General features: G+C 47.5%; 1 protein-coding gene across 9 annotated transcripts in view; it reads right to left on the bottom strand.

The window, feature by feature from the left end:
* The window catches only part of LOC147638756 (uncharacterized), a 233,883-nt gene that overhangs the window by 140,077 nt on the left and 67,843 nt on the right, over window positions 1–25,963 (bottom strand). For 8 of the 9 annotated variants that reach the window (XR_015265964.1, XM_086798726.1, XM_086798725.1 and 5 more), the window contains exons 11-18: window positions 24,453–24,551; window positions 24,312–24,354; window positions 24,057–24,216; window positions 23,848–23,908; window positions 23,409–23,737; window positions 22,767–22,930; window positions 15,908–16,670; window positions 15,730–15,802 (exon numbers count right to left, since the gene is read on the bottom strand). Coding sequence is in view for 8 of the 9 variants with exons in the window: in XM_086798726.1 (XP_086654852.1) it covers window positions 15,730–15,802; window positions 15,908–16,670; window positions 22,767–22,930; window positions 23,409–23,737; window positions 23,848–23,908; window positions 24,057–24,216; window positions 24,312–24,354; window positions 24,453–24,551 (1,692 nt within the window). In the remaining variant the exon portion in view is untranslated. Of the gene's footprint in view, window positions 1–15,729; window positions 15,803–15,907; window positions 16,671–22,766; window positions 22,931–23,408; window positions 23,738–23,847; window positions 23,909–24,056; window positions 24,217–24,311; window positions 24,355–24,452; window positions 24,563–25,963 lie in introns of all 9 variants that reach the window. The other variant, XM_086798733.1, reaches the window with a different exon arrangement.

The following is a 25,963-nucleotide window of genomic DNA, read 5'->3' as shown; positions in this document are numbered from 1 at the left end:
GGTAGTGTGTGGCATCGGTATGTGGGGGGCTGGTGATACTGGTGATCCGGCTAGTGAAAATGCCAAGTATGTATGATCTGCCCCAATAGGACGAGGTGGAATGGAGAATGAGGTGACAAGCTGTGATGCCTCCAAAGATCCCATAATGTAGTCTACCACCGTGCCTCCGGTCCGTGTATGACCCCCATGTGGGAAGCATGTCAGCCCTCCTGATCCCGGCCACTGTAGCATCCCGTTATAAATAACGAGACGATGCCTGGCTCCTAACTCTAGTAAGTGGTCCCCATAATGTCCTCTGTCTGGTCCAGTGTCAAGGACTATGGAGTTTAGGGACTTGAGGCACTGGTCGCGGGCTATCAAGTAAGAGAAAAACTTGGTACAGGGTCCAGGTGTGCTAAGTTAACTTGAGGGGAGGTGTAGACACTGGTCGCGGACTATCAAGTAAGGCGAGGCAAACTTGGTATAGCGTCTAGGTGTACTAGGATTATTCACTTGAGGAGAGGTGTTGAAAATACAAGTGAATAGGATGTGTGCAAGAACAAGCCCTTAGTTAGAGGCTATAAAAGAGAATGAGTAAATGTGAAAGAACCTGTGAAAAGGTGAGAAGAATCTACTGGGAGAGAATAAAGGGTAGCATGAGAAGATTTAGGAAGTGTGGAGATATTCTGGGAAGTGTAGAGATATTCTGCGAAAAGTGAAGAGGTGGAGAGAATCATGGAAAAGAGGTGGAGTGAATCAATGAGAAATCAGTGGGATTAGATGCTTTGATGTAAGCTCTATAAATTGAGGCATTGCCCTAATGAGAATTTGTTGGTTTTTGAGTATCCATGCCTACATTAATCTATTTGTGAATTACCCACTAATTATGTCTTAATTATTTACTAATCACTTTGTTAATGATGTTGATTCTAGTGTTTGATCCACCACCATACCTCATCACAATGCTCTAATTTCAACAAGGGCGACAGAGGAGGGCCATCAGGACATCCCGTGATAGATAACGAGACCATGTGCAGCTCCCAACTCTAACAAATATCTCCCATACACTGTGACCTCCTCACGGTCTTGTGATGATCGTTGCATCCCTGTGTCAATGATGTCCAACTCCTGTAGTCTGATAGGGTCGTCTAAATTGAGTAGTGGGACCTGCTGACTTCCCGTCTTGGCGTTTAAATCCCCGAACACGACTTCCCCCAACTGGGAGAACTCCATGATATCCCTGTATAATGGTAAGTACGGTGACTGGCCATGCTATGTGGCGTAAGGGGAGTGGCATGGTGCAAAATAACACACAGCAATGTGGATGACTCTGTCATCACTGCTAAGTTGTAGCCGCACCCAAAGATATCGTGCATCCTTGTCCTTCCGGATGATGCTGAGATGGGATCTAAAAAGGAGAGCTACCCCCCCAGAGCCACATACTCCTCCTGATGTGCGGATCTCACCTCGAAAAGCTGACTCCCACTCATACCCAGCTATGTATGGTAAGCCCCTATCAGGGCTCTTATGAGTCTCTGTATAAAAAATGACATCCCTACCTGTGAGAATCTCACTCAAGCCTCCTGGATTCGTCGACCGCAGCATGCCACTGCAGTTCCATACTGCCAACCCCAGGTGTTTGGTGACTGGTCTCATAGACCCCATGTCCCTATTTGGGACGGCGCTCAGTGATAATGATGCTACCATCTCTGTAGATAGCCCACTTTCTTGCTCTGTGGGCCTCATGAGCAGTCACCATCGCCACACGCCAGTGTGCCACCTGTGCTGGAGTGAGATCATCTCCCATGTACACCTGTGTGCCCTTGAGGGCAGCCCGCCTGTCTAAGAAGGCCTATCTCCTACTGGCATCGGGGAATCTAATTATGAGAGGCCGTTGTCGTGTCAAATCCTTGCCTGCCCTCCATGTATCTGCAAAGGGGGGGGGGCGATCCTGTCCACTCCTAGCATCTAGCAAAGCATCATGGCATCTTTCTTGGGGGAAGCCCCAGCCTGTAGCCCCCGTACTCGCACATGGAGGGCCCTATCCTTCCTGCATTTCAAGTTCTTCCCACAGCTTATCACTCGCAGCTTGCAACTGCTCCAAGTCAGTCCTTAAGCCCTCCTGAACATTCAGTTCCCCTTCCTCCACTGTATGGTCCTTGACCGTAGCCTTTAGGGCTTCCATTTCTGCCCGGAGTTCCCCTATCATTGGGGCAGCCTCTAGCCTTCTTGTTTGTTGCAGCTAGGTCTCTTTCAACATCTGAATCACCTCTTCCTGGTGGTTCACCTGGACTGCCAGTTCTTCAATCTTCTTGTTCTTTCCCTATATCTCCTTGAGGAGGCCTTCCAACTGTTTTTCATGCTGGTTCAGAACCCTGTCCAGCACCTTCTTTTGTTCGCCCAGGCCTCTGGGATGGGAGCATGGCATGTCGGCGGAGAAGCTCACGAATCCGTCTCTGTGTGGTGGAGGGTCCTGATGCTCTGGGTCGGGGACGTTTGGCTCGCATAATGGATCGAGCTCTCTCACTAAGAACTCCTCTAGGGCGTGGAGCTGGAGCATGGGTATGGGTGGTGGGCTCTAATGTCATAGTAGAGGAACTATTGTAGGCAATGGATTCCAATGTGGATGTATGTACCACAAACAAATCTTTGATGGCTCTCTGTGAGGTGTCCTGTCGGAGCCGGGGCTGTCTCTCAGTATGCTGCCTCAACACTACATCCCTGTGTCGTCTGAGCTCCATCAAGTACATGCCCAAGCACCTCTGATCCTTAAACTGTATCACCCGTGTGAGTGGTCCGAATCCCTCTCGGAAGAGGCAGTGGAATCTCCCCCGTATCTCATAGTAAGCCGGGCAACTAAGCATATAATGGGCCTCATCCTCTACTGCTCCTGTGATGCATACTGTGCATGTCCTCTCCTCATGTGGGATATCCTCAGCTCTGCCAGTCTCTATTTTGAGGCGGTGGGAGGATACCCCGAGCTAGCCGATTGTGATACGCATGGCATGTGACATGTGTATCTGTATGTATCCCGGAATCTCAAAGAATCCATCCTCGGAGAGTCTCAAGAAGTGATCTCTGTAGAACTCACACTTCTTGCCGGTCTCTGATAGAGACACCCATGTCTGGTGTATGTGTAGCCCGAGTAGATCTAACCGGATGATCCGGTTGATCTCTTGACGTGAGAGATCAAGGTATGACCATGCATGCGTCGGTAATGGTGGTGGCCGTGTCGTTGAGGAGGAGGGCAATCCAGCTCGTCTCAATCGCTCCCTCTCCCTCTCGCCGTATAATTGCATAGAGGACTCTAGTGCTAGTCATGGGAGGCGATCTCTGTCAAGTGTGTATACATGCTGAATATAAGTGACAATCTGAAAAAGGGCATCTGTAACCAGTGGGGCCACCCCAAACTCTGCATGTAGAATGTCATGTGGTAGAGATGGCTTACTCCTGATCATGCGTGACAACATCATCACCTGTAGCCTCTCTATGCTCCTCCAATGATCCTTCCCTTGGCCTAGCCCCCAACGGGCTGCACCATACATAGCCGCTGGTCGTACTAGAGTATCAAAGAGCCAGCACTTAGTGTGGGGTTCTTGGAAATGTGCCTGGAAACACTGTCTCTCCATACGAGCTAGGGAGGCGTTGTCGTGACGTGTGCGGTACAGCCAGGAAAGTACGAAACTTCTAGCTGTGAGAGTGAATGTCAAATCCAACAAGAATTTCACGCACAAATTTTCCCAAGGAGTATTGAACATCATTATTTCCAATGACAAATACATGTGTCAACTTGCCTCAATACATCCTTGAAATCATCCAGATGATTGCACAGAATTGCATGAAATCCTTTGAACCATTCACATGTGTGCATAGCAAAGCTTTCCAATTTTCCCAATATTCATGTGGCCAGCTACATCCATTACATCCAGTGCCCTCAAAACCTTTATTTCGAGATGTATTTTTATCACCTGAAAACCTGCCTTAACTTCCTAACATCTCACAAGCAAAATATAGCATAACATGCTCATGGCTTCCAGAATTCAATCAAGCAGAAGATAGACCAAAATCCCGTGATTTGAATGTGTTAAAAGGATATCTTTTTCCACAAAACTTCAAGTTCTAAATTAAACAACCATTAGCTTGTTCACCAAGCTTTCTCAACTTCGAATCCTTTAAGGGATCATGGGTCTTACCCTTTTCTCAAGTCCAATAAAGTAAGAAAAAAAAACTTATCTGCACACGTGGATTTACACATTGTTTTTCTTTTATTTAAGCTTGTCTCCAAAGTCGCTTCGATGTTGACTAATTGAAGAAGAAACGCGGCGCTGCTCCCGCTTCACTATTGATTTTTTTGAAAATGGATTTTCACATGATTATATCATTATGTAATACAAGATTTACTCTCTAAATCTAATACCTACAAAGCGTACACAGACTATGTATATTTGAAATAAAACTATCTGGTCGTTTTGACGCTGTTCTTCAACGCTGCAGAAAATCTCTATCCACTCTGGTTTTCGCCGTGAGCCTCCGGTCGTTTTCTCTCTTTCCCGCGTTTAACAAAACCATCACCCTCCACACTCATATGCAAAAACTCCTAGATTTGACTCAGCCTCAGCTTGTCTTATTGAACCTTATATACAATTTGAACATATGTACATGTCATCATATAATGACTCGTCATGGCACATAACCTCATGCATCTGGATGTGTATTTTACGGCCTCACATGCACGGTTCCACATCATAGACGTGCCATGGCACGACAGCGTGCCCCTCGCAAGTCGGTCAGTGGCAGTTGTGGTCATGGAAAACAAAGGGCCTGTAAAAGTGACTCCTAGATACACTTACTTCTGCACAATCTCCACTGGGGCATCTCTGGATATGAAAGAAAATCGTGAGGCAACTGCATAAGATGTGTCGAAGACCATAACCTTGGTTTTGCCCAAATTGACTGTAAGGTCTCTCTCCCTGCAAAATTTGTCCAATGCATTTAAGTGTTTCTGTAAACCCTCAGCTGAATGTGAGATCAAGACAATGTCGTCAGCATATAGCAATATGGGCACTACTGTCTGAGCCAATGGTGAACCTCTACCTTTGAAACTATCCACAAATACTGCGATCTCATCAATGTATAGGCCAAGGAGTGTAGGTGAGAGTGGGCAGCCCTGCTTAACCCCAATAGTGCTACATATATCTCCGGAGGTCCCACCGGGTGCACATACTCGGCTGAATACTGCCTCATATAGTGCCATCACACCCCATATCATCTCATGTGAGAACTAGAGCTCCTACAGCATCCTATCAAACAAGATCGAGGGACGGAGTCAAAGGCTTTGCGGAAATCCACAAAGCAGCAATACACATGTCTCTTTGAGGACCTTGGCTCCTCTATGATAGCCCATAAAGTAAAGATATGGTCCAGCATGGAGAAGTTTCTCCTAAAGCCTACTTGGCATGATGCTCTGTTTCCCATCCTCTCTGCCATAGAGTTTATCATGTCCTCTAGTATTGCCCCATAGATTTTGGCCATTGTGTGACCAATCATGATAGTCCTGTAGTTACCTCGGTCCGTGGGATCTCCTGCTTTGTGGATGGGGACAATGGTGTTGATAGTCCAGGAGGGTGGGAAGCCTTCACAGAGTGCTCTGTTAAAAAACCTGGCAAGAAGGGGAGCCAATACGTGGTGCCCGTGGGCAAAATGTTCCTCCGTAGATCCTCATGATCTTTTGCTCTCCCATTATGCAGCTGTTTAGAGCACTAGTGACATTGGGGGAATCAAAGAGATAAGATGATGTAGGCCTAGGGATGTGTGACATTTGTGGTATAGGCTGGTTTGACACATCATACAACTGTCATGCATAGGCTTCCCAAAGTCTAGGATCTGTGATAGGTGTAGGTGCTCTTTTTTCTTCCAGAATGCGCCAAGCATCTGAGTTGTCCTCGCTCAAAAAGAGCTGGTATAACTCTTGTTCTCGTATGGCGAGAAATCCCCGTTTTTTTCGGCGAGTGAATGTACGGAAGATGCGTTGCATCTTATGTGCTGAAATCAGCCCATGTTCCCTCTCGCGTAAGAGGCGAAGCCTGGTGGTTTTGCACTCTTCATCATACCATCCATTTCAGGGTTGGGATCCCACTGGCAAACTTGCTGTGGAGCATGTGGTGTAGGGGAAGCTGGCGTGGGCAGAGTCATGGATGATGGAGGAAAGTTGGGATGTGATGGTGGAGATAGGGAGGGATAAGTCGAGAGCTGAAATGTGGCGGGAGAGATGGTCCTCATAGATGTGGTCAAGATCAAGATGGAAATGAATCCGGGTGAAGGTGGTGACAGGGGGTGTGGGTGTGATCATGATCTTGACCACATCTATAAGGTGGTCCTCATAGATGTGGTGAAGATCATGATGGAAATGAATCCGGGTGAAGGTGGTGACAGGGGTGTGGGTGTGGGTGTGGGTGTGGGCAGTAAGATGAGACATTAAGTGTCTACTAAAGACCCAATGGGCCTATGAGACCAAAATGATAAATATTGTCCATGGCATATCTCATCATGGAATGGAAAATAAAATAGAAACAAAACATAGCTATCTCACTCAGGTGATACGAAACTGTCCATAGAATCTCATCATGGAATAACAGGAACATGGAACATGAGAGGAGCATCGGCCCACAATAGATGGTATACCACTCTCCAAAATAACAAGCATGGGGCTGATGAGAGTGGCCGAGAGGTCTTCCTCAGCTATGTCACGTGGAAAGGTAGCTCGATGGCGGTGGAGCTGGTCCTGAATCTAGAGCTAATGAGGGGATCGTGGCCGCCGTCCGGGGGCATTAGCACATTACAATGTGGAGGCCCGGTCCGAGGTAACTCCTCTCGAGCGAGGTGGGTCCATAGGATCCATTGTATGGGTGTCCTCCAACTCCTGGGTCTAGAACTAGTGAGTAGGGTTGAAGCCAGGCACAAACTGTATGCGTTCGATCCCAACAAAACCCTTGGTACCTTGCTGAATTTTTCTGTAAATCAGCACAGCCAGCCTGTAGAGAAGTAGGAGAAGCTGTAAACCAGCCCTAGAGAGCCTGTCTGAAACTCAACTGGCTTTGTATAGCCTGTAAGAACTCGGCCAGCACTAGAGAAGAGAGAAAGCACTATCGGCCAACCCTGCAGCATGTGTTTTAGCAGTCGACCAGCCACACAGCACTTGTGTTTGCAATCGACCAGCCATTTGGCATCAACAGGAGCAGTCAGCCAGCTGTCATCGGCATGTGTAATGATCCTCTGTCTCGGGCTTTGTGTGAAAGTTGGCATATCCTGTCCTCTGGTGCGGCCGCCCTAGGCCCATATCTGGCAGTCTCCAATCTCAGTTGGTGGGACGAGGTGCGGATCTGGCCGATCGCGAATCTCACCCCAAAGGATAGGTGTATGTCCATGTAGCGTGGGCGGATGATGAACCCATCCTCTGTCAGGCATAGGACGCGATCTCTGTAGAGGGCCATCTTCATCCCCAGTGGACGACTAGGTGAACTCCATGTCCTCTTAGTATCCAGTCTAACAACGTCCTTCCTGATAACCCTGTTCCGCCCTGTGCGGCTGACAGCAAATGATGGGGCCTCTATGCTATACTCGAACGGGGGGAGTGCCTCCATCTGCATGCCGTACATGCCAAACCAAGTGCCTACCTGTGCATACCAGCACTCTATATCTCCCTCAAGTGTCGACTATCTCGAGGACTCGAGGGCTAGCCTGGGGTATCTATCAAGCGGAAGCTCCCATAGCCTATGCCAGTATGTCACTGACTGGAATAGAGCATCTGTCACTATCAATGCAGCCCCCATCTCTGCCCGCACAATCGCATGTGGCACTGATGGCTTACCCCTAATCATGCGTGAGATCTTCGCCACTAGGGGCCTCTCCATTGGCTTCCACCCATCATATACCTCCTCTGTATCTATCTCGGCCAGCTCTCTCCTCTGTCTCCTCCTGTGGTATAAGCTAGGACCCCCGATGGGGGCAATAATACAGTAGTGCACGTGTAACTAGAGTATCAAATAGCCAAAGCTTCGTCCTCGGCTCCTGAAACAAGCATAGGGCAGCATATCCCCTCATCAATCTAGTGTCGGCCGCCTTCCACATCGAGAATTGAGGTCCAACAAAAGCGATCCCAAGGTATGCATATGAGGTACATACTCCACAGGCTCTCCACTGTATGCAAACTGTACTGCAGATCTACTTATCCACTATGAGGACGTGTTAAAGATCATGACCTTGGTCTTTCCAAGGTTCACAGTGAGGTCCTGGTCCTCACAAAAGGCCCGTAATGCATCCAAATGCCTCTGCAGCCCCTCTGGTGAATCAGAAATAAGAACAATATCATCTGCATACAAGAGGATCGGTATCAGGACTCCTGCCAAATGTGCTCCTGGTCCTCCCTGTTTGTCTATGTAATCCGTGATCTTGTCAATGTATAGACGAAATAGAGAAGGAGACAAGGGGCAGTCCTGCTTCACCCCGATAGTACTGTGTATGATCTCTGAGTCACCTCCTGGAGCCCCTACTTTGCCTATGACTAACTCATAGAGTGTAATGATCCCCCACAGCATCTCTGCTGGCACTCCCATATCCTGCAGTCTCCTCATCACTCTGGCCCGTGGGACAGTATCAAAAGGTTTGCGGAAATCCACAAAGCAGCAGTATATCCGATGCCCGTGAGCTCTCCTCTCCTCAATGATCCCCCGTAGTGTAAAGATATGATCTAGCGTGGAATGCCCTCTCCTGAAGCTTGCCTGCCCCGGTGCTCTGAGTGTGTGCTCCTCGGACCATCTACTAAGCTCATGCTCCAAAATCGAACCATAAATCTTGGCCAAGGTGCGACCAATCATGATAGTCCTATAGTTGTTGGGGTTCATGGGGTTACCTGCTTTCAACATAGGTACAATAGTATTCGATGACCAGCTGACGGGGAAGCCCTCACATAAAGCCCTATTAAACATGTGAACCAGGAAAGGGGCTGGCGTGTCCCTAGCATGGGAGAAATGCTCGGTGAGGAGTCCATCATGATCCTGTGCTCTCCCAATCTACATCCTATCGATAGCATCTCTAACCATGCTGAGGTGAAAGAAGGAAGAGTGTGGGGGACGAGGTTCGGGTGGATGGGGGAGAGATGGCTGCTCGGGGACATGGTAGAGAGAGGTGGCATAGGTGTGCCAGGTGCTGGGTGAAGTAATCGGAGTCGGAAGGCAATGATCCTGGAAGATCCTCTAGGCCTCCTTACAGTCCCTTCCAAGAAATAGCTGATATAGCTCCTGCTCAAGCCTGGCTAGGTAGGCTCTCTTCTTTCTCCATGTGAGACGTAGAAAGATCACTTGTGCTTGCTGGTGAGTGGTGGATCCTAGTGCCATCTCCCGATGTAGATGGGCTCGGGTATCACGACATTCCTCATCGTACCAGCAATTCTGTGGGACAGTCCCTCCTGGTGATGTAGGGATGGCTCTGGAGTGCGGGAAGGCGGTTGCAGCAAACGTATGGAGGGTGGCTGAGAGGTGTGTGGTAAGCTCATCGGGACGTGGGGGTCGAGGTCGGAGAGGATGTGGTAGACGTGATCAGAATAGATGGAAGAGGTCTCTCTGCTGAAGTGGTATCTCAGGCACTAATGGGGCAAAGTAGGTGGTTGCATGGTGTATTGGCATGTGAGGGAGAAGGCCAAGTATGCATGGTCAGCTGCAACACCGATGGAACGAGGAGAGATGGTAAACTCCAGAATGAGTGGGATTAGAGAGAGGGATCACGTTAGATAGTCCACTGTACTGGCTCCATGTCCGAAGGGGTAGGAGAGGTGAAGGAGTTGGATCTAGGCCAACTAGCCAAGCCATTATAAATGGCTAGCCCATGAGCCCCGCCGAGGGCTAAGAGATACTCTCCATAGTCTGTGCGGGGGCTGCTGTATCCTGTGATGTCCGGTCCAGATCTGTACCCACTGTGTCAATCTCCTGGTACATGGGATCATCTGTCTCAAAGAAGGATACCTGTGCACCTGCGCTGCGGGCATTGAAGTCTCCAGCCAGGAGGATGTCCCCTAGACTGGAAAACTTCTTAATGTCACCATAAAGGGGCAAGTACGGGGACTCTCCATGGGTGGCATATTTAGAATTGGAGGGTGCAAAGTAGCACAATGTAAGGTAGATGTCTCGGGCCCTCTTTGTCTGGATCCTCACCCACAAAAACCGTGCGGCCTCATCCCGTCCGACCACCTGTATCACATGTTGAAGCTCCTCCCTATATAGTAAAGCCACCCCTCGTGACCCTCGAGTACCCCCTCCTGTGCGTGGGTGTGGGCGGTGAACAGACTCCCATCTGTATCCTTCCACCTCTGGAAGCGGACTCCCCTAGCACTAATGTGTCTCTGTGTATAAGACCAAGTCTCTCCCTCTAAATGTCTCCTCGAAAAGACCTGCATCTGTCCTCAAGGCGCCATTGCAGTTCCAAACCGCAATCTCTAGGTCTCATAGGTCTTGCACCGTCGTTGGGCACGTCGCTCGGTGATGATCACCCTCCCATCTCTGTACACTGCCCATTTCCCTGCCTTCCGTGCATCCAAGATGCGTGGCGTGCACTCCCTCCTATGTGCCACCTATGCTAGTGTGAGATCGTCTTCGAGGTAAGTCTTTTCTCCTTTTAGTGCCCGCCTTTTGGTAAGGAATGCTTGCCTCACCTCCAACCCCGCAAACTTGGGATGAGTGCGCGTTCCTTTGTGGTGTCTTTGCCCACCCTCCATGCCTCGACGAAGGGGGTATGAGAGAGAAATGAAATGAAATAAAATGATATATTAACGTCTCTAAGAGGCCATAATGGCCTATGAGACCAAAACTGAGAGTACATCTGAAGTTGGTGTCTCATCAAAGAGAACAAGACTAAAAAGTACAATAAACTGATTGTCCTACAATTATAAGAACAGAACTGCAAGACTCCAAGATGATACTGAGTAGAAAATACTGGAAAATATTGGAAAATGTATATTAGGTAGATCCATGTATGCTGATCAGTTGAAGTGTTGCCCTCTCCTTAGATCAAGTATCTCCGCCATGGGGCTATCTAGAATGGAGAGGTCGTAGAAGCGAGGTAGGCGCCTCCGATGCCGAGCAATAATGGCTCTGATTTGGCGATGGTGAGGATGCTGTGGTCGGGATCCTGGCGGGCGTGGCCGACGAGCACGACATAAGATAACTGCTCTATCAGTGGTGACTCCCTGGGAGCGTGGTCGGTGCTCTGATGGCCCAATGGAGGAGGTATCAGGAGGTGTGTGGGCTGGGTTGCTGGTGCTGGTGCCGAAGAAATCTGTCAGGGTCCTCTATCTAGGTACATCATGGCTCGGCCTCCTGTCTACCAAGAGGGTCTCTCTATGTCTCCTGAGCTCAAGTAGAAACAATCAAAGGCATCTCTGATCCTCAAACTCCATGACCCTGTGTAACGGCCCAAAACCCTCTCGGAAGAGGCAGTGATATCTCCCTCGGATCTCATAATAGACTGTACATCGGCAAATGTAGTGTTCCTCTGTCTCTACTTCCTGGTAGCATAGCTGACAAATGCGGTCATCCACGATCTGATGCACGTATCGCCCTGTCTCAATCCACAGCTGGTGTGATGAGGTCCGGATCTGTCCAATGGCACAACGTATCCCATGTGATAGGTGTACATCCATGTACGCCGGGCGGGTATAAAATCATCCGGTGAGAAAGAGAGAAAGAAAGAAAGAAAGAAAGAAAGCTGTATTAACGTCTACTAGAAGCCGAACTCGACCTATGAGACAAATCAATGTACAACTGTCAATGTCTTCTGGATGTCCAGAAAAAAAAAGGACAAAATGAACATGAAATAAAGTATGAAAGTACTGAGCTAGTGGGGGGGTGTGAAATGGGGGTGTAATATGTGATACATAGGCGATGGCGAGCAAAAATACCTCGGAGCATGATCTCCAGGTGTGAGTGTAAGTGAGCTAGGCGCTCGTGGATATGGTGCTGATGTCGAGACCGTATCTCTGTGATCTCCCTCTCTGATGTAGTCTGGGAGTCTGGTAGCCTGGTGCTCTCGGTCTCCGTCTGGCTCGGAGGTCCGCACCATGCTAAAGTGTAACCCCCTCCTATGTCAGGGTAGGCACTGGGATAGATCTCTGGAAGAAATCAGTGAGCTAGAGCTGGAGCTGGAGCTGTCGCCCACCTCTCCCTGTGGTATGAGTCCGTATCAGTGCCTCTCCTGTGGCGCTGTGTCTCTAACAAGAACTGGCAAATCTGCGCTAGTCTGCGGACTCCATGATCTGGCGGAGTGAGGGATGTCCACTGAAGATGGTGGTGTATCTCTCTCTAATGACACTATATGCTCTGCATCTGCATACATAATGTTCCTCACTCTCAACCTCCTCCTGGCACAGTCTGCATATCCTCTCTGCTCTGGGGATCCGTGGTGCCCTACCTGCCTCAATCTCAAGCTGGTGTGATGACACTCTGAGCTGGCAATCGCCACTCGGGCGCTGTGAGGCATGTACACATCCATGTATCCAGGTCTCTGCATGAATCCATCCGCTAACATACGCATAAACTGATCTCTGTAGTATAGCAAGTGTAATCCAAGTCTCTTGAGTGTATCGCTGCCATAAATCCTGCCGAAGGACTCTGTTCCTGTCACTGTGAGAGAGCTGGATGTGTGGTGCATGTATATCATACTGGAAAGGTGGCAGGTGATCTATGTCGAGACCATGCTGAGTGAGCCACTGTATCATATGTGAATGGTATGATCTCCTATCTCCACTCTCTGCGAGTTGCTTGGACGCCTCAAAAGCTCTATGTGAGAGTCGATCTGATGGCATATCTCTGATCCTCTATATGAAGCAGATCATCTGGAAGAGGGCCTCTACTAGCATAGGAGGTGCAGCAAACTCCGTCCGGAAATGTCATGTGGGACGGAGGGTTTGCTGCAGATCATCTGTGAGAGCATGGGAATATGAGGCCTCTCTATCTGAGACCATGTGGTCATGGCAAGCCCAAGTGCCCATACTACTACAGCATATATCAAAGCAGGGGTGACTAGTGTGTCAAACAACCACCCCTTCGTGCGGGGCTCCTGGAAGAGAATGGCCAGAGCTGCATACCCTCGTGTGAGTCTATCCCTGGTTGCCTGTGCCATAGCAAATCTTCCTGGCGGAGTCGTAAATGTAATCCCCAGGTGCACATATGAGTCTACCAGTCTACCACCTCTACCTGTCCTCCTGCTAGTGTGAAGATGGCCTGTCTCGTTGAACCGGCCCTGAGGTGGGGAAAATCATGGCCTTGATTTTCCCAAGGTTCACTGTAAGACCCCTCTGTGTGCAGAAGTCATCGAGTGCATGGAGATGGTGCTGTAGTCCCATCCGCGACTCAGAGACCAAAATAATATCATCTACATATAGCATAATGTGGACTGTGGTACCTAAGATGTCTACCCCATCCCCACCACCGTGACCAATGAAGTCAGCCACCTCATCGATGTATAGCCCAAATAGTGGAGAGAGTGGGCATCCTTGCTTCACACCTATGGTGCTAGCAATAACATCACATAGCCCCCCGGGGCATCGTATGCGCCCGAGGACCTGCTCATATAAAGCATAGATGCCCCAAACCATCTCTAATGGGATCCCCAATGACTGTAGGCACTAGAAGAGTCTCTCTCGTGGCACCGTGTCAAATGCTTTACAGAAATCCACAAAGCAGCGGTTTAACTTTTTCTCCCGCGCCCTAGCCTGGTCAATCAGACATCTCAGAGTGAATATATGGTCAATAGTGGAGAAAGCTCGCAGCCCTGGTGCTCGCAGTCCCTCCTTCTCTGCATATGAGCTTAACTCTGCCTCGAGCACTGCGCCATAAAGTTTGGCCAATGTATGACCAATCATGATAGTCCTGTAGTTGCTGGGGTCTAGCATGTCTCCCACTTTGTGGAGAGGCACGATGGTGTGCATACTCCACTCAGCTGGTAGGCCCTCCACTAGTACCCTATTAAAGAGGTGAGCAACAAAGGGCCCCAGTGTGTCAGCTGCATAAATAAGATGCTCACTCTGTATACCTGTGTGGTCAGCCGATCTCCCATGCTGTAATAACTGGCGGATAGCTCTCTCTACCATCAAGGCAGTAAAGAAAGTAGAGATGGGCGGGACTCTTGTGGCTGTGGTATGGGTGGCTGCTGAGGGATATGGTAGAGGCTCTTCGCATATGTGCGCCATGTGTGTGGATCCTCAATCGGGGTACGAGGGCGAGGCTCTCTCCGCCTGCGCCATGCAGTGGCTGCATCTCTGCTCATGAGTAGGTGGTATATATCCCAGTACTGTGCCTCCTCATATGCACGCCTCTTACGGCGTGTGAGGATCCTCATCTGTCGGGCTCGCCTATCTCTGTGTAATGGTCTCCAGTGCTCTCTGGTGAGGTAATGGCTCGCATCATTGAGAACCATTATGAACATATATCTCAGGATATTCCTGTGGAGCCAGTAACAGATCCTATGAGCTAAGCTTCCCCTACCTCCTTCCCCAATGGGGCCCAACCCTCACCTTTCTCCAATGGCTCCTCGACCAGAGAAGGTAGCTCTGTTGTCCTCAACACAAGCTCTTCGCACCCCTCTCTTCCCCTTTTCCACCCCTGATTCCGTGTGCTTTCACGCTCCCTCTCCTCCAGCTACCCCCACCCGACCCCAAATCCTTGGGTGCATTTCCCTTTACAGATATTAGGACCTGGTAGAGACGACCAGTGTCAGTAATCACCCCCAAGACATCCAGTGCCCCCCACAACTCATGGGGCACCTAGTGGACTATACCCTCTTCAGGTACCTCCCCCTACATCGGTTGGGGTAGGGTGGGAGTTGTGCAGGATAGCGCAAACTCAGAAAGGAGTCACAACCTTTGCGAAAGAGCTGGCCTCAAGAAGTGGCAATTTTCTCCTTCCCTCTGAGTGTGGTCCCTGATAAAGAAAGAAAGCTATATTAAACGTCTACAAAACACCCAAAGGGACTATGAGACCAAAACCTAGTACAATAAATTCATGAGATACTGAGTCATCGAAGAATTTGAAAACAGAAACTAGCTCTATGGTCCAAAACCTAGTACAATAAATTCATGAGATACTGAGTCATCGAAGAATTTGAAAACAGAAACTAGCTCTATGGTCCAAAACCTAGTACAATAAATCCATAAGAATACTGAGTCATTAAAGAATTTGAAAACGAAAACTAGCTAATACACAATAGCCAAGTGGCTGAAGCTGGTAATGCCATATGAGTACATGTTAGCAGTATACAACGGAAATACATGGACCTGTGTGGGGGCCATATCAATGACCTCGTGGTGCCGACTTTGCAAATCCATAGCTCATGATAGAGAATCTCTGTATATGTGGAGAATCTCTTGAATGTGAAGTTGGCGTGCAGACGGGCACCTCATGTCGGGCTGAGGGCATCTAATGTGTGTTGTAGTGTTTTGTCCAATGTGACCCTTGAGAGCCGTGGGAGCTCAGGAGTCAGCAAGGTGTGCTTCATGTACTATTGAGTGGAGTCCTCGGGATGGGACCCACATGACCGGCTGTGGTGCAGGCAAAATGTGCAGGAAGGGGCAGAAGGTGGGCAGCAGCAGAATGGCAAGGGAAGCAGGGATGGGTCACCAACAGGCTAGCTAATGGGAACACCAGCTCTCAAAAAGTGACATTTCAACCTGATTTCACTTATTCTTACTCATAGAAGGAAGCATACCAGCAAAGTTTTGTTCAACTTTACTAGTGTGTACGGCCTTTTCTAACATCAATGGCTTCGACTCAACCTGGTCCTGAAAAAAAAAATGATTTGAAGTAGTCAGCTACTCATCATCTACTTATCCAAAATATTACTTATCCCCTAACAAAGGAAGTCCAAGAAGTCAAGCGTTTCCCACCTGCATGGATTGTGTTGATAAGTCTGAAATCTTTTCCTTCAGGAAGTTTTGGTCAGAGTTTTCAAAGCTATTGTTGGTGTCTGCAAAGCTTAAAGAAGCACTTTCTGCTGCAATCTGAGCTCTTTGAGAGGCAGCAGCAGCTCTGGATGCGGATTGTTTTGCTACCTCTGCAGCAGCCAGGGCTTCTTCCTTTGCTTGGTTGATAGCACGAACACTTGAAACAGCTTCCTCAGCAACTTGTTTCGCATGGAAAGCATCTTCTGCTGCTTTCCTGGCAACCTCAGCAGAGCCTTCAGCTTCCTTTACTGCCTTTGCAGCCACCTGAAGTATGTGGCTTGTAGATTCACTCACTTTCTTCTTGAGTATATCCTTGGCCACTGGATCATTGCTTGAGTGTTCAAGCAATGAAAGAGCTTCTAATTCAGCCAGCTTGGAAAGAAAGAGCTTTTGAGCAACTGCCTTAGCCTGAAAGCTTGCCTTTTCAGCCTCACAACAAGCTTGTGTGGCCGCGTCATCAGCTTCAATTGCAGCTTTTGCTGCATCTGCTGCAGCCGTAACCTTTAACTTGGCATCAAGAAATCCTTGAATGATAGTACATGCATCCTCCATCTTTAACCTTCTCTCTTGATCACGGTGAATAATGTTCACATTTGAAAATGTGCTGATCCACTCAAACAGTACATTCCATATCACCATCCCCTCATTTATACGCTTTCCAGAAGCAGTGACGTCCTCAATTGGTTTTAGTCGACTCGCAATTCCTCTGTTTGATGCAGTTGGTTATTTGATTAAAAAAAGCATATCCAAAAAACAAAGTATTCCACTGATTGAAATGCTATTTATGGGCTTTTCAGGGTGAGAATAATGAGACCTTCTAAGACAACATATTTAATTGGTATATATCTTGTTTACCCAACAAAGCACCACTACGGATTGACACCACTTTGCCACAAAACTAAGTGGCTTTGACCTCCCATCAGGGGACTTAGAATCAGCTAGAGTTGGAATCCTTTCCTGCACTGGCAACCCAGAGTTCTCTGCTCACAGCCTTTCACGGACATCCTGAGGTCCCTCATCCAGCCAGAGAGGGAGCACCCTTGGTCCCCCATAGTCATTCACTAATTGTTTCAAGCCTCTTCGCTCTCACTAATTGTTTCAAGCCTCTTCGCTCTCAAAGACACACCACAAGCTTCATTGCACCCCTAAATCTAGGAAGATGCCTTTGTTTGCCTTGATCCATAGGAATCAATTCCTTGCAAAGGTAGCTAACCCGTAGACCTCTCTTTCCTCCTTCCAAGATCATTTGGTGCTGATTCACTCTCTTTTCCCCTTAATTTCTAGTGTCTTGGATTCAGTACTTTATTAAAAGAGATGACAGTTCACAACTGTGATCGCAACCTGTTCTAGTTCCTTGCTTCAGAGTTGTAAGAGGTGGGGCTTGATAATAGATTCGCTCATTTAGCACTGCTCTCCACAACTGTGTCCTTGATGGGTTAGGCAGCACGTATAAGCCCTGAATGCTTTAAGTGGTGAAACAGAGACATAGGATTGAGTGGGGGAACTTACATTTTACCGTCACCTGACTCTGTCTCTCTGTGGTAAAGGCTCCAGTATTTTTGTGCGGGTAAGAGTGCACTGGTTGTTCATATAACTAATAAGGATCTATTTTGCAGGAAAAAAAAAGGTTGGGCCATCCTGGATAGGGTCTTGCAAGGAGGGAAGCGAGAGGGGTTCCCCCGTCTCAGCTGCCTTGGAGAGGAGAGTGGGATCGTGAGCCGGCTGTTGATAAATTTGAAAGGTTCCGTACTGGTCTTCCCTCCAAGACTTGGCACACTCCCCCAAGGGAATGGTAGGTTCTTCCAAGGGCATGCTGAATGTAGGGTTTATGGCACATCCCCACTTGTGAGCCTCCTTGAGGGCACATCGGAGTGCATACATATAGTGTTATATTTATGAGCATGTGAACATTCTCTTAATTAAGTGCAAAAGGTAAGTATGAATACACTTCCGCTGCTGCCCCTGCCTCCTCCCCTGCCCTCTGCCTCTGCCTCTGCTACCCCCGCCTTGTCCCCTGCCTCCGCCCCTCCCTTTCTTCTGCCACCTGCCACTTCTTCTTCCTCACCCTCACCTGCCTCTTCCCCCCCCGCCACCTTTTTCCTTCAGCAACATTCTTTCAATTGGATTCGAGTCGGCCACCCATCATCTATTGGCTTTATGGCTTCCTTCACAGCCGATCTTTCATCACCCCCACAGGCCGGGAGAATCATCATCTTTTCGCAAGACAAGCTCACCTCTCTTCAGCACAACATTGACATTGAGGTCTAGACCATCCTTATTGCAAGGGTTTATGGCTCCCACCCCTCTCGCTCGTAGGCCCGTGAATGGCTTCTATAGCAGCTCTCCCTTTGGAGCTGATTGTGCATTTCCAGGATGCACATTTGCTTGGTCGAGGCTTCTTCCAGGTGGACTTTCTTTCTCCGGAAGCTACTTCTGAGGTGTTGACTGGCAGCCCCTTTCCTCTTGGCCCTAGAAAGATTTTCTTCTTAATCTAGTGGCGGAGGATCAGCGCCTTACCCCGGTCTCATTGCAGTTCCCTACTCTTCCTCGGTCTTATTGGAAGCTCTTAGCTTCCATAGGGACACCAAGCTTTAGAGGTACCAGCCCTTCCGAGCTCTCCCGCCTCAGCTTCCGCAGTTGTTACCGCCACTTCTGATGGTGTACCCCGGGTCTTTGTGCTCGTTCCTGATCCATCGATTACTGGCGACCATATCATGCTTCAAAGACTTGACGGCTCTCATTTCAAGCAGAGGATGGAAATGGATACTAATACAGGTGGCTAATGTTATTATTAATAAATCTGTGTACTCGCTATTTATAACAAATTGGTCATTTATAGCAGCAGTGGACACTATAAGTGAACCATGGGTGGTTGTCATAACCTCACTATTGGTAAGAGTTCGACCAAGACTCCGGCTACACATGTGGTAGAGCATAGATCGGCATGCCGAAGCCCTTGCATGGATCTATGGGAGTCAAGCAGACCTTAGCCCCTGGCTCGGGGGTGGTTCGAAGCATAGAAACTATGGTTGGGAACTGAGCTAGCATGCACTCCTCTTAGGGAGTTTGTTCTAATCACTCCTGTTTTGCGTTTAGGAGATCCGTGGGGTTGAAACATCTCCCATCTTTGGCAAATGTGCGTCGGGGTGACAGTGTGGTGCCTTTAATTCTGGTGCATGCACCTCCCATCTTTGGCAAATGTGCATCGGGTTGATAGTGTAGTGCCTTTAATTCCGGTGCATACACCTCTCATGTATCCGTTGGTGGTGCGCTTCTGTTTCTGGATGGTCCAGTCTGGACCATCCAGTGTGGGCACCTTGGGAAGGTCCAGCAGGGACGTCCAGGCCCGACATAGTTTGGGATGATCCAGCGATGTGGGAATGGTTCAGCAGGATGGTCCAGCAAGGATGTCTAGGCCCGTGGGATTGTCCAGCAGGGACGTCCAGGCCCGACACAGTGTGGGCACTCTGGGATGGTCCAGCCAGAACAGTTCACCAGTGTGGGCACCTTTAGTGGCTGATACACACTGCTGGGCATCTAGGACAAGAGGTATCCACTCCAAAAATAGACCTCCACCAGTTGGTGAGCAAACCACCGAGTAGAAACGGTTCACCAGTGTGGGCACCCTGGGATCGTCCAGCCGGAACAGTTCACCAGTGTGGGCACCTTTAGTGGCTACAGCAATGACAGACACTCTCTCGGCTGGAGCTGGGCATCTAGGACAAGAGGTATCCACTCCAAAAACAGACCTCCACTGGTTGGTGAGCAACCCACCGAGTAGAAACAGCCAGAAGACGGAAATCTGGCTCCTCCTGTACGAGTGTCAAAATCTGAATGGGAGGTGTAATGTTGTACGCCTCCCAATGGGGCCTAAGAGTGGGAACTCTCTGGGTCTGTCCAAGCATGAGCAGCCTGGCGTTATGCACAATGTAGCTGAAGAATGGTATGCTCTTCATGGGGTCAATCCATTCCCACTCACCACGGTCCCAATGTAGATATTTGATAAGGCATCCACCATATAGCCATAGGCACCACAAGGCATGAGTAACCATTGATATTTTACTAAAAATAAAATGATTTGCATAAAGAAGCATAAATAATAAAGAAACGTTCTTTAATATTGGGCCTATTTTATGTAGGAAAAATGGGGGATAGACAAAGCTGAAACTGAAACTGAAATGAGAGCAGAACTAGAAGGAAACACAAACCATAGACATACCTTGAGATGAGTGTAGACAAGACACAAGATTGATACTTTCATTGATGTGACACCTACAATATATAGGTGAGAAGTACAAGATAGAGCATGAGTGCATATGGGATAAATCCCTGAGTGCCACGTGGCATACTGAGATGACCAAGACTAAAAGTACTCCTAGTGAGCACTTATTTCCAACACCCTCCTTAAGTGGACACTAGGAGGAAGACAAAAGACAAGACTATAACATGACAAAAGATAAGACCAAGACAGAGAGACTAGACAAGGATTGAGAGACAAGCTAGAAGACAAGATGGACAATACTAGAAGACAGATATAAAGACTGATAGATTGAGAGACAAGACATGAGAGACAAAAGATCCTGAGACACCCCTCCTCAAGTGATATCCTCATATGGGTCCACAAGGGTAGGGACAAGAGTGGATCATAGACAGAGAGAGAGAGAGACAATCAGCCAGTAGAGTGGTCCCACAGAGAGAGAGACTTTCAGATAGACATGAGAGAGACTGACAAATAGAAGATAAATGGGGACATAGACAGAAATGCCAAGAGAATGTGGGTAGCTAATCCACAAAAGAGAGGCATATAGACTGATAGACAAAGTGTCAGAGACATGACTGTAAGATCACACTGGTAGACACATAGACATAGAGACTGACTGATTGTAGATAGACAGAGAGATGGACCTTGACTAATAATCCCTCCTCAAGGGCAATCCTCCTGCTAGAGTGAGTAATGCAGGGATGCCTCTTGGGCAAAGATAAGTCCAAATAGACATGACATTACCCCATGATCTACATCATTGGTGATCATTGGTGGTAGATAGCATGAAAGCATAGACAGATATGTGAGAGATGGGAAGGTCTTACCATACTTGGCAGTGTCTAATCCCGTACAAGATAGAGAGTAGTTCTGAAAATTAATTTTGAAGAATAAACTAGAACTAAAAATATTGCAGCATAGAAAGATAATCCATTTTGGTTTTACCTCAGGTCTTCCACCCTTTCAGGGGTAACCCGAGAGAAAGACTGCTGCAAACAGAGAATTCTGCAAATAGAAAGAGATGAAGTACAAAACCACGATACCCAGAGAGACCGGAGAGAGCAGAGGTGCAGAATTTTGGGGCAGAGCTCGTGGGCAGTTCCAGCAGATGCAGATGTCGGAGCAGATCCAGCGCAGGCCTTGCTGGAGATGAAGAGGCAGAGGCGTAGAACTTGAGTTGCAAAAGCTGGAGCAGAAACAATAGGCGGAGCAGAGGCAAACAGGGCAGCGATGAGGGTAGGGGCAGCACGGGCTGCACCTAGAGAGATGCCATCGAGAGAAAGAGTCGTCCAGCTGAAGCTTGAAAAAACACGAGCTAAAGAAACGTTGAGGATGAGGTGAAGAGAGCTGAAGTAGAAGCAGAGAGAGGCGAGTTGAAGCGGGTGGAGGATAAGCGCAGGAGAGAGGTGAGAGGGATCTGCATCGGTTGAGCCCATACATAGGTGGCGGAGGGAGGAGATACAGCCCGATTGGTGTGAAAGCAGCGGCCCTCACAGCAGCCATCAGCAGGCCAAGCCAGATGAACGGGTCGCAATGGCGTGAAGTGCGCCGATAATGTAGGCGAACCCACGTGGTCAACCGTTGAGCCATGAACAAGAGAACCGAACCAAGCGCCTGAGGGCAGGCGTAGATGCAAAGGAAGCTTGAAAGCTCATTGAAAAACTTCTCTCCAGCCTCGGAGTCCCTTTTGACATCCGCCGAGGAGTAGCCAGAGATGCAGTAGTCAGGGTGCCTCAACAGCGCAAGGATAGTTTCTGTCAGAACATGATGAAGTCCTTCAGGAGTAGAAGTGTCAGCTCGTTCAGCTATACGATCCAGATCTTGTTGCAAAGAGCGTGCCATTCCCAGCAGACCAACCTGGAGCTTCAGGACACTGGTTTTGCGTGTCGAAGTGAACAGATTGGACTCTGTGCGATCGGTGAGGAAGCCAGAGATGAAGAAGAAGGCCAGAAACCCGAGAATGAGCACCAGGAAGCTTGAGGGCGAACAAACCTGCTCTGATACCATGTAGGAAAAATGGGGGATAGACAAAGCTGAAACTGAAACTGAAATGAGAGCAGAACTAGAAGGAAACACAAACCATAGACATACCTTGAGATGAGTTTAGACAAGACACAAGATTGATACTTTCATTGATGTGACACCTACAATATATAGGTGAGAAGTACAAGATAGAGCATGAGTGCATATGGGATAAATCCCTAGAGTGCCACGTGGCATACTGAGATGACCAAGACTAAAAGTACTCCTAGTGAGCACTTATTTCCAACATTTTACATAAATAATTTGCATAAAGAAGCATTCTTCAAAATTTCAATGCAAAAGATCAATGCAGCGGTAATCATTCATGTATTTGGTGTCGTAGGACACTTTGGCCTTTTGTAAAAATTCATAGATCTTTCTTTCTTACTTTCGTTATCTTCTAATGAAATCTATATCATATGTTGCCAAGGCAATGTTTTCTACCAGCATCAAGACATGCACAGAAATATAACCAGGACAAAAGTCCAAAGACATGCATTATCATAAGTAGTATCTTACGTTCGGTCATTTGCTGGTGGGGGATCGTACTCAAGATGATATAACAGTCCTGTCTTTGGATCAATATACTTTCCCATAGCTTGCTTGAGAGAATCTCCTTCCCCAAGAGGATCCAATACAAATAAAGCATCAAGTGGATAGTCAGGTTCAACTGCGGTTAGTTCCTACAAGAGATATGAACAATTTATTAGGCAGGTGAGCTATATGTGCTTGAATGAAAGGAAAGCTCTATTGGGAAGAAAGACTGCAAATCTATAAAACTCTAGCATATGTTGGTTAATTTTGATTTTTCAAATTAATTTTTCACTAGGATTGACACTCCCAATCGCTCTCAATCGGTTAACTAATAGTCCACCATATTGTACCAACCAGACTAAAAATGGTCCTTCCTCCTCTAGGACCCTCATCCAGGTTGATCCAATGTGATGAATGAATTTCCAACCCTTTTGGACTATGCTGAAGTTCCAGCACCAGGAGTGCATAATATGTAAAATTGCATTCCTCATGCTTTCTAATAAATCCCTTAAAAAATTATCCATGTTGTGCTTTTTAATATATCATTTCAAACATTAAAAATGTTGCTTCCTGTAGTTACAGTCTCTTTGAAAACATTTAATTATAAGAAACTGAAAGCTTACGTACAGATTCAGGTGGCGGGGCTATCAGTGACACATAAGCCATTCTATTTGATTCCAAACAAAGATCCAGGCCACTCAGTCCTTTTTGCAGAATTGCAGCCTGCCTTTGCGTGTTTGGGAACCCATCCAAAATAAATCCAATATTCCCTCTTATATTTGGTTGGTTACCCTCTTTTGAAGGCAAAATTTTTCCCTTCGCTACCTTTCTCTGAGAGGCGGGAGGTGTAGAAGACTGCTGTGTATCGTCTTTTGGTTTTGGTCTGGGAGATGGCTCTTTTGAAGATGGATCCTTCGTTTTCTTATGTTTCGGCGAGGAAGACGGTGTTTGGAAAACTGTAATCAACGACTTTATCCCTTCGGACATTACCTCTAGGATACTGAACTAAATTAAAGAAATAAAAGATGAACCTTTTTAGAAGCTAAAAGAGACTAAAAAACGGTACCACAGTCATCAAGGCATTCGAGGGTGAGAAGCAGCAGCTGTACAGTCACTTCATCAGGTACCTACATGACAAGAAGGCATGAGAATTTTATGTTGCACAGATATGAAATAACGTTTTAAAATTGTATCTTTCATCTTAACAAAATAGTTTTCTTTCTTCTAGTTATATGATATCTTCTTTATTTATGCCAAGCTAGGATATATACCAACCTGCAATCCATTTGTGAGTGCAGTGCAGGCCTGTCTTCCAAGAGAGACTCTTGGTGAAACATTTGGGCTTTTGATTTCTTCTAGGACAGTCTTTTCTTGAGAAGGTACCAGCTCTAATGGAGACTCCTCATTGTTTTTCTGCAGACTGGTCTCTTGATTTCTGCAAGTGGCACATGTGAGCTAAAAATCAGAGCATATAAAATGAGGAAAAGATCTTTAAAAAGTTCAACCAAGATGACTCCTGGCATAGCCCACCTCAATTCTTGACCATCCTCATGACGGATCATACTTGTTTCCTCTGCAATGGCATGACCAAAGTAAAGAATTCTATATTCGGAATTTGCAACTAATAAAATCCCTTTTCCCTCCTGTTAAAAAGACAATAAAGAATCGTACCAGCTTGTGCAGCTGCTATTGCAGAGGCAATAACCTTCTCTATTTCTATGCGAATAATGCCAAATCGATCCTCCAATAGCTTGGCTACAAAAGTTTTTCCTGAACACAACCTGACAAATGAAAGTTCATTCAACAAGAACAGAAAATTAACATGATTAAACACACTTTGTCAGATCAGACCATTCAGCTTTCAGATGATGAAATGCAAATGTATTTCATATTATCTTTGACACTAGAGAAGTGAATTCAATGCTTTGAATCTAATAGAGAGTACCAAAAATAGGTCACATCATGTCTGCACAAGGCCTTGCGCCAGACCCTGACAAAATTGTGGCCATCGTTAAGTTAGCCCCTCCCATTAGTCCTTAGGGCACTGAGATCTTCATTGGTCACACTGGATTATCACCAGAATGTATGCTGACATCGCCTTGCCTCTCACCCGCCTGGTGAGTCCAACCAATCCTTTTTAGTGGTCCACCCCTGAGGCCTCTGTGTATGCTCATCTCAAGAAACGTCTTACAGAAGCTCCTATCCTCATTTCCCCAGACTAGTCAATTGTCTTTCATGTCCATACCGTTGAAAACCTTACTGCTGTGGGTGCAATACTCACGCAGCAGGTGTACCAAGTGGGCCACCCAATCTACTATGCCTCTTCCAACTTCAAGATACTTCTTCATCCTGGAAAACACCATGTGATGGTCCTGTATTGATGCCAGCGAGCCAACCACGGGTATCAAATGACGATCTACCTGATCAAGGTTGATGTTGCCCTGGACTGGTATGGGGTTGTGCTTGTTATGCTGTCTACAGGGTCATACCCAGCCGGTCTCTCCCCCAAAGAAAAGTGTCGGCTCTTGGTGAAAAGTCAACCATTTCAACGGATGGCCGGTCAAATGTACAAAGTTGGCCAAGATGGGGTCACTGTGCCGGTGTGTCAATACCCACGAAGTACCTCATCAAAGGACCAGCTACCCAGACCACCACTCCTCTCCTGAACACATCTTTCACTCAGGCGGGCTTGTGGCGGCCCACAATATTCCAAGACTATTAAGGACCATGCAAGGTCATGTGACACATGTCAAAGGTGTGGGCCAAACCTACTCGTGAATCTAATCGCCCTCTCCGAATCTCTTTAGCCTGGTCTCCCTAAATCGACTGTGGGTCCTGTCAACCCCCTGATTGCCCAACCCAGAAAGAGCAGATACATCCTCATCATGGCCAGTGATTACGCCACAAAGTGGGTAGAGGCATAAGCCACAAGGCACAACACAGCCCAAACAGTAGCACGGTTCTTGTATGAGCACATCTTTCCCTCCTTTCAGAGTTCAGGAGGTCCTCCCATAGTGCATCGTGCAACTTTACACCATGGATGAGCATTGTCTCTCAAAGCTCTCGCAACCTCTTCACCACCTTCCCCCTCTTGTGGGCCATAGTCTCATCAAAGTGTCAAAATTTACTTATTTTAAATAAATAAATAAAAACCCCCCAAAAAAAGTGTGGCCAGTCCTTCC

Source organism: Cibotium barometz, chromosome 5, assembly GCF_041138505.1.
Source record: "Cibotium barometz isolate CiBa-2024 chromosome 5, ASM4113850v1, whole genome shotgun sequence".
NCBI lineage: Eukaryota > Viridiplantae > Streptophyta > Polypodiopsida > Cyatheales > Cibotiaceae > Cibotium > Cibotium barometz.
This window is presented reverse-complemented; position numbering and strand designations above follow the sequence as displayed.